A 13,335-nucleotide genomic window follows, 5' to 3' on the forward strand; every position below is an offset into this window, starting at 1 on the left:
TCTCCCCCTCAGGGAAGTCCCGCGATACTGCATTGGCGCTGCCCTTCGGCCCCGCCCCCGGGAGGTGATGCTGGGTGAGCTCGCCGCTCTTCTCGCCCAAAGAGCGAGCGGCCTTCGGCGACGGGAGCCGCGAAGTCTCGCGAGAGCCGCTTTTGAGTGACACTCGGGTCCATCCTTCCGCCGGCGACGGGCTCGCTCTTCCCCACCTACCTCACGGCCCCCTCATGGGGCCTGTCGGCGGGTCTGCGCCGCCTCCGCGTCCTCCGCTCCCTCCAGCCGTCGCCGTCTGAGGAAGCGCCGCGGCGGACGAGAGGCCAAGGCGGGCTGCGGGGGCCTCGCCACATCCCCCCCGCCCCAGCTCCGGGCGCCGCCCGGCGAGGAATGAGGTGGAACCATCGGTGAGCGGGGGGGGGGGTTCGTGGGGGGGGGGAGAAGGGACGCCGCCTCGCGATTGGCTCGTGGGGAGGCGCGCGGGCGCGCAGGTTCCGCGCTTCTCTCGCCCCTTTGAGACCCTCGTGGCGGAGCCTCCAACCTCGACGGCTCTTTTGCGACAGGTGGAGAAGCCGGGACCGCAGAGCAAGGAGAGATAGGGCAGCAGGAGCTCTCCTGTGTGGGCCTGACGAGCTGTTGCCACAGGATAGCATCCCAGAGTTGGAAGGGACCCCCGAGGGTCATCTAGTCCAACCCCCAGCCATGCGGGAAACTCAGCGAAAGCATAAGGGACAGGTGGCCACCCAGCCTCTGCTTAAAAACCTCCAGGGAAGGAGAGTCCACCGCCACCTTTCGTGGGAGTCCTTTCTGCTGTCATCCAGCTCTTCCAAGGAAGGAAATGAACTTTGTGACAACAGTAACTTGAAGCCCTTGGTTCAGGTCGTGGTGGGGCAGGTGCCTGCTTGCATCTGCCCCTGCTAGAGAACTGCTGGAGGATGTGGATTACTGGCATGTGTGTATGTGCTCCTCCACAACTTTTTTGTTGTTGAGTGTGTGCTTAAATGTAAAAAAAAAAAAAAACCACAACAAAACATGCATTAAAAGATAAGGAACTTCGGTTTTGTGCCCATCACAGTCCCTGCACTGATAGCTGCAGGGCTGACTGTAATGTACTTACTTCGCATGATTTAGATCCCACAACTTTGACACAGTTTAAGGTTTCCAGGGCACCTAATAAAGTAGAAAGAAACACAAAGTACCATTTAAAATAAATACTATTATAATAACAAAAAGTATAAACTAACACAGCAAATTAAAAAAAAACAAATCAAAACATTTAATAGCCGATTTAAATTGCTTTCCCCATCTCTGCTCTAAGGTTTCACTAACATTGTAAACCACCCCCACCCCCATATCATAAATGCTAACACTGGAAAAACACATTAGAAATTCACTGACAGTCACAATCCATTCCTGCCTAGGTAGTATTTCAAGCCACCATACAAATAAGAAGTCAACATGAAGAAGTCAACATCCTGTCTTTGATTGTACACTTCCTCTGACACATCTTTTGGTAATGTAATTTACATAACAGGACACTTTACACTAGCAAAGTTCTTAAATTCAAAATGTAACACCTAGTTTTAATCCTGCCCATTCTAATGTGCAAATTCTTTTACTCTCATTGCTGTAGTTTTTGTTTTTAAGCGTTTATATTAATGCTTTTAGAAATTGGTTGGTATCTGTATCTGTATATTTTATTCATTATACAGCATCATTTTATGATTATATTGTGTGTCATTATGGGTACTGTTAGTAGACGAGCAGGATATAAGTTTTGAGAAATGTGTGAAACAGCACCAGATTTAGGGTGATATAGGTGGTTTCCCAGCACAAGGCGCCGAGCTGAAGGGGAATTTCCTCCATCATCATTAACATTTTTGACAGATTGTCTTATGCTTTAGTGGGGGGGGGCACTTGGCATCAGGCAAGCTGACACCCTGGCCAGTCCGCCACTGCACATTCATGTGGTTGATACACTATAGCTACAATGGTAATCTTTCTGCAGGGCCTGCAAGACAGAGCTGTTCCACCAGGCCTTTGGCCAAGGCACAGTCTGACCCCCTCCTTTGGTAATCCTCACAGAACTCTAGCCCAATGGTTGCCATGAATTTGATTTTGAATTGATTTTAAAATGAATTGATTTTAGAATGTTGTGTTACTTTTATTGTTGTTAGCCGCTCTGAGCCCGGCTTCGGCTGGGGAGGGCGGGATATAAATAACATCATCATTATTATTACAGTGGTGCCTCGCAAGACGAAAAGAATCCGTTCCGCGATTCTTTTCTTCTAGCGGTTTTTTCGTCTTGCGAAGCAACCCCATTGCCGGCTAAGCGGATTAGCACTATTAGCGATTTAGCGCTATTAGCGGCTTAGCGGCTAAGCTGTTAAAAGACTATTAACAGCTTAGCCGCTTTGAAAAAGGGGGGGAAAGCGGGGGGGGGGAATGGCGAGACTCGCAAGACGTTTTCGTCTTGCGAAGCAAGCCCATTGGGAACTTCGTCTTGCGAAGCGCCTCCGCGACGGAAAACCCTTTCGTCTAGCGGGTTTTCCGTCTTGCGAGGCATTCGTCTTGCGGGGCACCACTGTATTATTATTAATCTGGGGTGGGGGCAAATCTTCAAAGAAACCAGTGATCTTTAAATGGTGGAGTATCCCCCTACTTTTTTAAAGAATTGCATGAGTGCTCCTGTACCATTTACAGGGAAGTGCTTTCCTTTATAGAAATAAAAACATTAGAACTTTGAAAATAATCCTGTTATGTGGGCATGACAAAGTGAGACAATGTCCCTCACTGGCAGTTCCACCTATCACAGAAGCTGCGACTTTGCAAACTGAAAGAAAAAAGGTTTACTCCTGTGAGAGTCAGTGTGGTGTAGTGGTTAGAGTATTTGTAGGTCTAGGACCTGGGAGACCCAGATTCAAATCCCCACTCAGCCAAGAAGTTCACTGGGTGTTACTATAATAATACTAATAATAATTTTACTATTTATACGCTGCCCATCTGGCTGGGTTTCCCCAGCCACTCTGTCCTATACATGCCTAAACTTAAGTCCCACTGTGCTGTCTGTATGACCTGTTTTGCTATGGCTAGTTACAACTTTCCAGATACCACAAACTGCAAAAAGAACCAAATTATGAAAAAATAAATAGAAAGTGCTGTTGCATTGGAAAAAAATATGACTAGTCATTCTGTTTTTGCGCCCATAACCCAGGTTCCAGGAGCCATGTGGCGAATAGCTTTTCTATCTCAGTTTCTAACACTAGAGTACATATTAAAATGGTTCCTCTGGTTGGGGAGTAAGATGATAATTATATTTTAATGTTTCAGAATATGGGAACACACACGCCACACATCTTGCAAGTAATGACATTGTGTTTACATTACGCAACAAACACTTTGTCCAATCATTTATTATAGAAATGAGTTGCACAATTGAGAAGGCCCTAGCTGATGCAAAAGCACTAGTGGAGCGACTGAGAGAACATGATAATGCAGCGGAAGCTCTGATTGAACAAACTACGGCACTCAACAAACGAGTGGAAGCAATGAAGCAGGTGTGTGGTCTCTTGTTAATTGTTCCTATTTGGAAATAGACTGTTTAAATATGACCATTTAAGATTATTTGCAGTGGCCTAGGGAGTAAAATGAATTACACAGTCAGTTAAATGTTTAATAAGGCGTTTGAATTAGTTGATGTAATCTGTATATTGTGTGTTGTGTGTGCGAGAGAGAGAGAGAGGACCTTCAGCTTTTTGCATATAAATTTGAGACCAGTTTAAGTAATGTAGTGTTGTATAGTCTTGCAAAATCTTATGCATCCACAATTGAAGCCTAGGGATTCTTTTGCATTATGTTTTTCAACTTTGATCAGATTTTCCTTGTATCAATCATATTGTAAATATATTAAATTTTTGGCAGGCACTTGGACTTTTAAACTCATTTTTCTGCAAAAAAAAATATATCTCTAACACATATTTTAATAATAATTATAATTTATTTATACCCCACCCATCTGGCTGGGTTTCCCTAGCCACTCTTTTTTAAAGCTTCAATTGACTCTTTTACCTGCTAGGACTTGCATCTCAACACTCTACTGTTGCTTTCCATTAGTATTCTTGTCCTTTATTTAACTTTTTAAAATTAAACTATATTTATGCCTTGCCTTTCCATCCATGGAGGCTCATAAATGGCTTAATAGTATTAAACCTAGAATTAAAACAGCAGTATAAAAAGAGAATAACAATCTACAGCACAACATGGGCATAGAAACAATCAATAAGCTGTTATCTGCAAAGACCTTTCTAACAGTAGCAGTGCAACCTGCTACCTAAACCACATTCATGAAAGAACCAAGTGAGCTCTTTGGAAGGTATTTTTGCTGAGAGAAACATATATACTGTGCTTCTTTTGCATATATTAAAGTTATAATCTAATAGTCACAGGCATTTTTGTATGTGTTTCATTTCCATTCAACACCCCTGCCACACCCATAGGTAAGTATGCCAGCCAGCTGAAAATAACAGTTCATACATGTACTGTAACATAAGGGTGGTGGGCCCATTCTGATGGCCAACCCTCAGAGACTGATGGAACCTGATGCATTTCTGAATGCTCTGGGGGATTTTTCTAGTAGAGAAAGGTGATGATCTTGTTGAAGCCCTGGTCTTGCTATGGCAGTGTTTCTCAAACTTGAGTCTCCAGCTGTTGTTTTACTACAAATTCCATCATCCCTAGCTAGCAGGGCCAGTGGTCAGGGATGACCCAAGTTTGAGAAACGCTGTGCTATGGAATGGCAAGAAGAATGGGTGGTTGACACAATCATTCCTGAGTGTCCACTCCAGTGTTTTGGAGCTCAAGCAGCTCCTTGATACTCTGAGAGGCTCTAGACTATAAAGCAGGCTGGACAAAGACTGGAGAACAAGTGGCGCAAGTTTCGCTGTGAAGCTGACTGAACAGAGTGTAGGCAGCATACAGCTGCAGACACTGATTTAACAACCCTTTCCCCCATAAGATAAGGGGGAGGGTTTGGTGAAAGGATACTTCAGAGTACAATTATGGAAATACCACAATATTATGCAGTACAGCATGCCAATTATGAAAAATTTGCCTACTTTCAGTACCAAGAAGAAATTCAAGAACTTAATGAAGTAGCAAGACATAGGCCCCGCTCTTCACTGGTACTGGGAATCCAGCAGGAAAACAGGCAGATCAGGGAACTACAGCAAGAAAATAAAGGTGAGTAAGCATTCACTCTAGAAGGAGATTCTGCACCATTTACATAGTTTATAATGTAAGTTCCAGTAACTGAATCCCAAAGATTGTTCATTAACTTTAAAACATTTCATTGAAACTAATCATTTGTTTACTACCACTGTTACTGTTACTGTTACTACATCTGAGGTGCATATACACTGTTAATCCATTAAAAGGTCTGAAGCAATAGGTGGATGCTGCTTTGAAGATAGATGGGATGGGCGCCTGATTGGACTGAAAGCTCTAAGGAAATGTGTCAAGATTCTGCAGATGCTTGGATAGCTAGAGACTAGTAGTAAAAATGCTCAGTACCCAAGATACACGCGGGTGGCAGTGTGGGTAAAACCTCAGCGCCTAGGACTTGCCGATCGCATGGTCGGCGGTTCGAATCCCCACAGCGGGGTGCGCTCCTGTTGCTCGGTCCCATCGCCTGCCAACCTAGCAGTTCGAAAGCACCCCCGGGTGCAAGTAGATAAATAGGGACCGCTTACTAGCGGGAAGGTAAACAGCGTTTCTGTGTGCTGCTCTGGCTCGCCAGAGCAGCTTCGTCACGCTGGCCACGTGACCCGGAAGTGTCTGCGGACGGCACCGGCTCCCGGCCTCTAGAGTGAGATGAGCGCACAACCCTAGAGTCTGTCAAGACTGGCCCGTACGGGCAGGGGTACCTTTACCTTTACATTTCCCAAGATAAAAGATGATGATGATTTATTTGTAACCCTTCCATCCTGACGGGGTCAGACACTTATACAGATTGGATGGGAAAAAGTTCATGGACATATGCTTATAATGCATTAATGTTAACAACTAGACCTACTAATAGAATACTTTATTTTTTTCTGTGTGACAGTATTGGTGTAACTCTTATCAGATTGAACAGAAACTGCTTCCACATCTGGGTTTTAGGAACTAGGGGTGATTGTTATGGAATGATTGAACAGGTGGTCTACTGTTGCTAAAGAAATTATCTGAATACAGAAAATTTAAAAGGGGAGTAATTAGCAAATCTTCTACAGGTAACTTGCAACTTGCATGCATTTAACCTGTGCACATTCAGCTTTACGCGCTTGGGGGATGGAGAAAGGGACAGGAGGCCGACGTCTGGGGGAAAAATAACTGGCAATCCCACCCTCCATTGAACCCAATGTGCTTTCACCAATGGTGTCCAAATGTTTTCCAAAGAGGGCCAGATTTGATGAAGTCAGGGCCAACCAAAGGACCCACCAAAATTGTTAACCTTGTTTTAGGATTGAAGTTGAGCTTTTTTTTAGGGTTTTACCACAGGAAATAAACTGCCACAGGGGCCAGTTTAGACCCCCAAAATGGACTTTGGGCATGCCTGGCTTTCACTATATGCAATTTTGGCTTTACACTCTAGCCCTGGAACATAACCCCTATGTAAGAGTTGCCTGTAGGTAGTTGTTTGGTTTGATTAAACATGTTGCCACTTACATTAATGGTGTACCAACACACATTTGCTTATCTGTTTGTTGTAGTGCTAGACACTATCAATTCATAGTATCAGAAATTTGGGTTAGTTTCATATATCCACCCCCCAATTAATTAATACTATGGCAACTATAATGAAATGGGTAGTTCTCCAGTAGTGTAACCAGTCTGAGCAATATAGTGGATTGTTTGTATACAACATTAGCCTGCTCAGAGCAAACCCACTGAAATGAATGGACGTTACTAACGTTGGGCAATTCATTTCCATGGGGCTACTCTGAGTATAATTCAGTTGGATACAACACAAGCAGAAGCACCTGCTATGTTTAGATAGTTTCCTGTGCACAAGTGAAATGTATTGAACTTATTTCAACAGAATTACGTACTTCTCTTGAAGAACACCAATCTGCCTTGGAGCTAATAATGAGCAAATACAGAGAGCAGATGTTTAGGCTGCTCATGGCCAGTAAAAAGGATGATCCAGGTATAATAATGAAGTTAAAGGAGCAGCACTCTAAGGTAGTATGCCTTTTAAAATTCTCTAAGCCTTTTGCAGTACTAATGTTTTACCTTCTGATTTATGCACCTTCAGTAGTTTTAACTTCAGACTTTACTTTTTTACTCTAAGACTAGAGTTGCATGGCCAAGACTCATTTCCAGATCTTCACCCTCTTCTACTGCACATTGGCATTGGGGAAAAAAGATTTGCAAAGTAGTACAGTGGTGCCCCGCAAGACGAATGCCTCGCAAGACGAAAAACTCGCTAGACGAAAGGGTTTTCTGTTTTTTGAGTCGTTCCGCAAGACGAATTTCCCTATGGGCTTGCTTCGCAAGACGAAACGTCATGCGAGTTTGTTTCCTTTATCTTAAAGCCGCTAAGCCGTTAATAGCCGCTAAGCCGTTAATAGCCGCTAAGCCGTTAATAGCCGTGCTTCGCAAGACGAAAAAACCACAAGACGAAGAGACTCGCGGAACGGATTAATTTCATCTTGCGAGGCACCACTGTAGGTGATAGCAGGAGTAGTACTTAATTCTTTTTCCATCAACTACTTTTGCTTGTAACCCCTGATTTCACTAGCCAGGATTCCAGACCTGTACACATCTAAACAAGTTTAACTGCATACCGTGAGTAGGTTTGGTGGCATACTGAAGACATATTGAAGACTACAAAATAACCTGAAGTAGTCAATGGAATGCTAACTCTCCAAAGAGCTAAATGGAAACTTTTCAGTTTGTCTAAAGGCCAGTGTATTAGATAGAATACACTGCCCAAAGAACTGGGTTGTTTTTCTCAGGGCTGATAACCCAATAGAGTGCTGTTAGCCTACGTACTTGCTTACTGAAGCTAATTTAACAGATTTGTTTCCTTAGTTTCCAATCACCTTTTGAATGACTTATTTAATGTTCCTCCTGAATTGATGTGCTACATGTTCATTGCAAAGTGAGATGAGGTGCTTTAATTGCTCAAAAAACGGAATGCAACTCCTGTTTGAACACTATGTCATTGATACCCCAAGACCCTTGCACATAGAAGTATAGTGTACCATCATGGAGAAGGCAGTTGTTCATAATGTCTGTTCTCCTGAAGGTGGCTCTAAAACCATGGTTCCTAATGTGGGACACATGCCCCAGGGGGGGGGGCAATTTGATTTTTATGGGGGGGCAATTCGAGAATGAGTTAGACCAAGTTAATGGCCTGTTAGGCTTCCTCCACATGAATAGGAGTTCACTTTTTGAATAATAAGAATTCTATGTCATGGGAGGGCATCAGGATTTTAGAGATGCTTAGGTGGGGCATGGCCAAAAAACCAGTTGGGAACCATTGCTCTAAAAAAAACCCTGCTGGATATGAAGAATGGGAAGAAATTCTTTGGAATAGTAATATTACCAAAGACTACCTGTGGTTTATTGTGTTGGAAAGACTTATAATAAAATATTGAAATAAAAAAATCTTATGCATTTTATAAACTTTTATTCTTTACAACTCAGTTGGCATTTTAAATTTGAAATGTTACTAGTGGTTTTTACTTTTATTCTTTTGGTTTAGGAGCTACAAGAACATGTGGACCAAATCACAGAAATGGCAGCAGTCATGCGAAAGGCCATTGAAATTGATGAACAGCAGGGTTGCAAAGAACAGGAACGCATTTTTCAGCTTGAGGTAAATATTCAATTCTATGGAAATTGAAAAAATAAGTGGTACTTCTAAACTGATGAATTCAGATCATTAGTAAATGACAGAAGAATTCCTTTTCGGAATCATTTTCCATTTTGAATGAAATTGGTCACTTAGCACGAGGCAAACATTTTACACAATTTACCTTAAAATGCATTTTTTATTGCATTTGGTAGTCGTACCTTATGTGGTAAACAGACTTACTTTATTGTGTAAAAAACACCATTTGGCATCTAGATCCTAGGGGCTGGCTTTCATTGCAGTGGCCCAAGTAATGGCTTTTGCTGCTGCATATTCTGGGAAAGAATTTATTGTGTAGCCTCATGGGAAACCTAGTTCCTTAAAGCGTTTTCTTGAGACAACATAGGACTTGGACTTTATGTGTGTTTTCCAAATTTTTTCCTTTTAAGTGCTTGAAATAATTTAATACATTCCCTCCATAATGTCTTCTCTGTTCAAATATTATTTCATGCTTTACTATGCTACATTTAAAAGCATTGTGTCCTTGCTTACAGCAGGAAAACAAAGGACTGAGAGAGATCCTGCAAATAACTAGAGAATCATTCCTGAATCTCAAAGATGACGCATCAGAAAGTACATCTCTGTCAGCATTAGTAACAAACAGCGACTTGAGCCTGAGGAAGAGTTGAAGATCCTATGGAAATTTTGTATGGCCAACTGCACATAAGATCATAAAGTATCAGGGTTTATCTTGTCAAGCGGCCGTTTCCCAATGCAGCCTTGACAAGTTAATGCATTCTGAAGTAGATGACAATTTGATACTTTTTATACCATGTACAGTACATTCAGATTTATTTAAAATTGTCATTACTGCCCAATATTGATTACCGGAAACATAATTTCTGAAGGAAACTGGCTAACATCAGTTAAAGTTTTGAAAACAGCACCACCCGGAAGAGCTGCAAAACTACACACATGTATTTAGAAGGTTCAAACTACTCCTATAGGGTGCTTAGAAATATACATAAAAACAGAAGTTCCTGCTCTCTTGGGCACATTCACAACATCATCTACCCACATACTTATTCCATTCATGGACTGAACTTGAAGAAAATTAGTTGTTTTGAACAGTACTGATTGTCTTACACCTTTAGTCTCTATCTGCTTCAGGTCATGTGACATTTTACAAATGGGTTGTATTTAAGAAAAATAAAAAACAAGGTACCAAATAAATTAATGCATTGTCTTTTTTTTTAGGTACAATTCTTTTGTAAAATATTGTAATCTCTAGTGAGGAAGGGAGAAAGTTGGGTTTTTCTTGCTTGTAGAAAAGATTGCAACAATTGTTAATACCTGTACTCATTGGTAATCTAAATAGAATGAAGTCTGAGGTCTAAGATCAATCTGTAGCTAATAGTTACAGTATTGTTGCACATCCAGTGCACTTCTAACATTAATTGCCTTTCAAATAATTGGTAGTGGCTCCTTACAGTGGAAAGAAATGTTGGGAGTCCAGGGAAATAGTTCTATTTCACTTCACCAAATAATGGGTTTAAAAATACAAGGCTTGCTCTTCAGCTGTAAATAAATCAAACCTAGCAAGCCCCACACCTACTTGTAGACAAGGAAGTAATCTAACGAATTTGAGATTCTAAATCCACTATCTTGTGGTCTCTATACTATATTCGTTTTTCAAAGAAATGTAGAAAGTACATAATTTTTCATAATATTTTTCTAGATCAATAATAATTTTGCTCAGCTATTTAATGTGAAGCACTTCATTTTCTTCCACTATAAATTAAACACTGAGGCTTGGATTCAGGAGCTGTCTATGGTGTTAATGTGTTTGCACTCTGGGTTTCCCACTACAGCTCGCTATACCCTCTGGGAAGTCACTTCTGAAGAGTTTTCAGAATGGTGTGTGCAGGGCTGCAGCCGAGGGTGGCCAGAGAATGGGTTCCCGTTCCCCTGGGGTTTCCAGTTGTGCATGACACACTTTGGGATCCAAGCCTAAATATAGAAGCCGCTCGTCTACTAAAATAAGTTGAAGTTTCAGTAATATTTTTTTGAAGCACCTGGAACATTATTTCTATGTGTCAGTAAGATTAATTTGCTCTGATATACTCAACTTTGACCATTTGTCAACCAGAAACAAATATTTGATATGAAATCCCATTCTTCAAGCAGCATGATGGGCTGCAGTTATTTCTTAAGTACTTTGCAGAATGTTCCTGTGTATGAGAGGTATGCTATTCTAGTAGTCATGTGCTAGACAAAGGAAATTTTAAAGTGAACAGTTTACGGAGGCAAAACTTCAGAAGCAGCATGAGATACATCCTTGAGGAAATCTAGAGATAAATCTGGACAATTTAGAAACATGTAGAAAAGCGGTACTTAACTTGGCCTCAATTTAAAAGCAAAGTAGTAGCTACGCTTTATTCATAATACAATATTTTGTTTAGATTGCATTCACAAATGGTACAGTGCACACTCATCTAATAAAACTACTTCACCTGCACTATCAGCCCAAATAGAAGCCAGTTGGAATATCTGTTTAATCCTAAACATTTGCAATGACATATGTAGGCATAGGGCTGGATTTTTTTGATGCTAAAAACATAGCTTTTGAAAATACAAACTGGTCAAAATATGTGACTTCTATTTCAACTTTATTTAAAACATTTTGTCCTTTATCTCAATCTGTTTAGTCTGCTCTGGTGTATGCGGTTAATTGTGGTAGGCACTAAAGCAACATTAAAATAATTGACAAATGAACATAATTTATTATTACTGCAATGGAAAGGAACTTGTTTATAATTTGCGCTTAGAAATTTTATAATCTGACTTTCTCAAACAAATTGTTTGTCAAATAAATTATTAGCCTAAGCACAAACCTTTTGTATACATTTTTTTCTTCCAGGTGGACAAGAGTGGAATTTCTAGAAGCTCTACTTAATCCTCTCTGTAAATTATAAAATATTTATGTAAATAGTTTAACAAAAACTTATTTTCATTATATTTGGAGTGTAAAATGCTAACTAAAATGCAGTCATCTTCAAGCTTGTGGAATGGATGTAGTAGTAAACTCACCAGTAATTCTGTACGGAAAAAGAGGTTTGACTAATGATTTGTAACTGTAAATTATTGTGATTGTCTAGTTCAGATCTCTGGTTGTCTTGAGTATTATTCTTTTGCATGCCCAAAGCAGCATAGCTTTCTCGGAATGTGGCGTGAGTTTTCCTTATATCCTTATTTTTGTAAGGCAGATGCTTGTAATGACCTTGAAATGCATCCTGTACAGTAAACTTATTTTTGCCAGTATTTTGGGTCAGGTAGCTGTTTCAGCCATTCAAGTTTTGTCAAATACCAACATGAAATGTCTGTTCTGGTACAGCTGCCCCAGCTCCTAGCAACCAGCACCCCCTGGCCAGCTCCAGAGGCACCATTCGTCTGGGGAGCTTATAGCCAGAGCTGCTGCAACGAACAGCTGTGCAAGCCTTTGGGAGGCAGAAATGAGAGAGGGCATCAGAGGCGGAAAGAGGGACAGAGACTAGTGTTGCCATGGCCCTCCTGACCACTGTTCAAGGCACCCCAGGGTACCACGGCACACTGGTTGGAAACCACTGCTTTAAGAGGCCCATCAGGTTGAGGAGGACCTTTTTTTTCCAGTGGTGGCACCAGTTGCAGTATTCCATTGTCAAGAAAGCAGCTAGAAAAGGCATGCAGAGACCACAGCCCTGTTTACCATAACACCCCCCACCCCACCCCAGATACTCACTAAGCCTGCTGTGGCCTGGAGCTGGTTGTATAAAGTGCAGATGGCCAATTGCTGAATGGACACAGCTATGGGAAAACTCCATCAGAACTTGGTGGCTGCCCACAAAAACAAGCCCTGCCACAAGTGTTAGGCCACCACCACTGGCACTGCCAAATGGACTTAATCCCTTTGGGTTACCCCTCAGAAGAGTCACAGGACAGGAGTGCCACTCATCTTGATTTCCAACGACCATGAAGTTTGCACCGAGATAGACTAGGGGGCTGAGGTCAGCAGGTTCAGATGAACCTGGGTGAGAGGCAGGAGAATGAGAGGGGTTGAGTGGGTAGGTATGATGGAAGAAGGGGTGTGCGGTACAATCAGTATGCAATTATGGCACTGATATTGTTACATAGCACTTTATGAGATGTTGCTAGCATGTTACTCACTAGCACACACCTTGTAGCATTTATATGAAATCCCAGTTTGCATATTGTAATGGATTGTATGTTGGGGGGGGGGTCATGGGTTGGGTTGTTTTTACCATTTTAATGTTTTTTATGTCCTGTAACCCCCTTTGGTACTGTCTAGTTAAATGTTGATAAATACAAAATAACTCCACCTTTCTGGTTCCCCCCTCCAACCCCTTTAGTGGTCCCCTAAAGACTTTTTATTCTGCTAAATGTTTTAATATGCACTTTATCTGATGTTAAAACAACTGAACGCCATTTTGTAAACATTTTTATTGCAA

General features: G+C 41.6%; 1 protein-coding gene across 3 annotated transcripts; it reads left to right on the forward strand.

The window, feature by feature from the left end:
* The first annotated feature begins 109 nt into the window (after positions 1–109).
* On the forward strand, positions 110–12,151 carry FGFR1OP2 (FGFR1 oncogene partner 2). 3 transcript variants are annotated; one of them, XM_028747041.2, is made up of 7 exons: positions 118–398; positions 1,413–1,504; positions 3,412–3,548; positions 5,112–5,229; positions 7,070–7,212; positions 8,741–8,854; positions 9,385–12,151. In XM_028747041.2, exons 3-7 carry the CDS (start codon positions 3,414–3,416, stop codon positions 9,517–9,519), a joined length of 645 nt encoding a protein of 214 aa, XP_028602874.1. In that variant the 5' UTR covers positions 118–398; positions 1,413–1,504; positions 3,412–3,413; the 3' UTR covers positions 9,520–12,151. The 3 variants fall into 3 exon arrangements, with proteins under 3 accessions (XP_028602875.1, XP_028602874.1, XP_028602872.1); XM_028747042.2 differs by lacking the exon at positions 1,413–1,504 and having other exon boundaries at positions 110–398; positions 9,388–12,151; XM_028747039.2 differs by lacking the exon at positions 1,413–1,504 and having other exon boundaries at positions 124–398.
* The last annotated feature ends 1,184 nt before the right edge of the window (positions 12,152–13,335 follow it).

This window comes from Podarcis muralis, chromosome 10 (assembly GCF_964188315.1).
Source record: "Podarcis muralis chromosome 10, rPodMur119.hap1.1, whole genome shotgun sequence".
NCBI classification, from domain to species: domain Eukaryota; kingdom Metazoa; phylum Chordata; class Lepidosauria; order Squamata; family Lacertidae; genus Podarcis; species Podarcis muralis.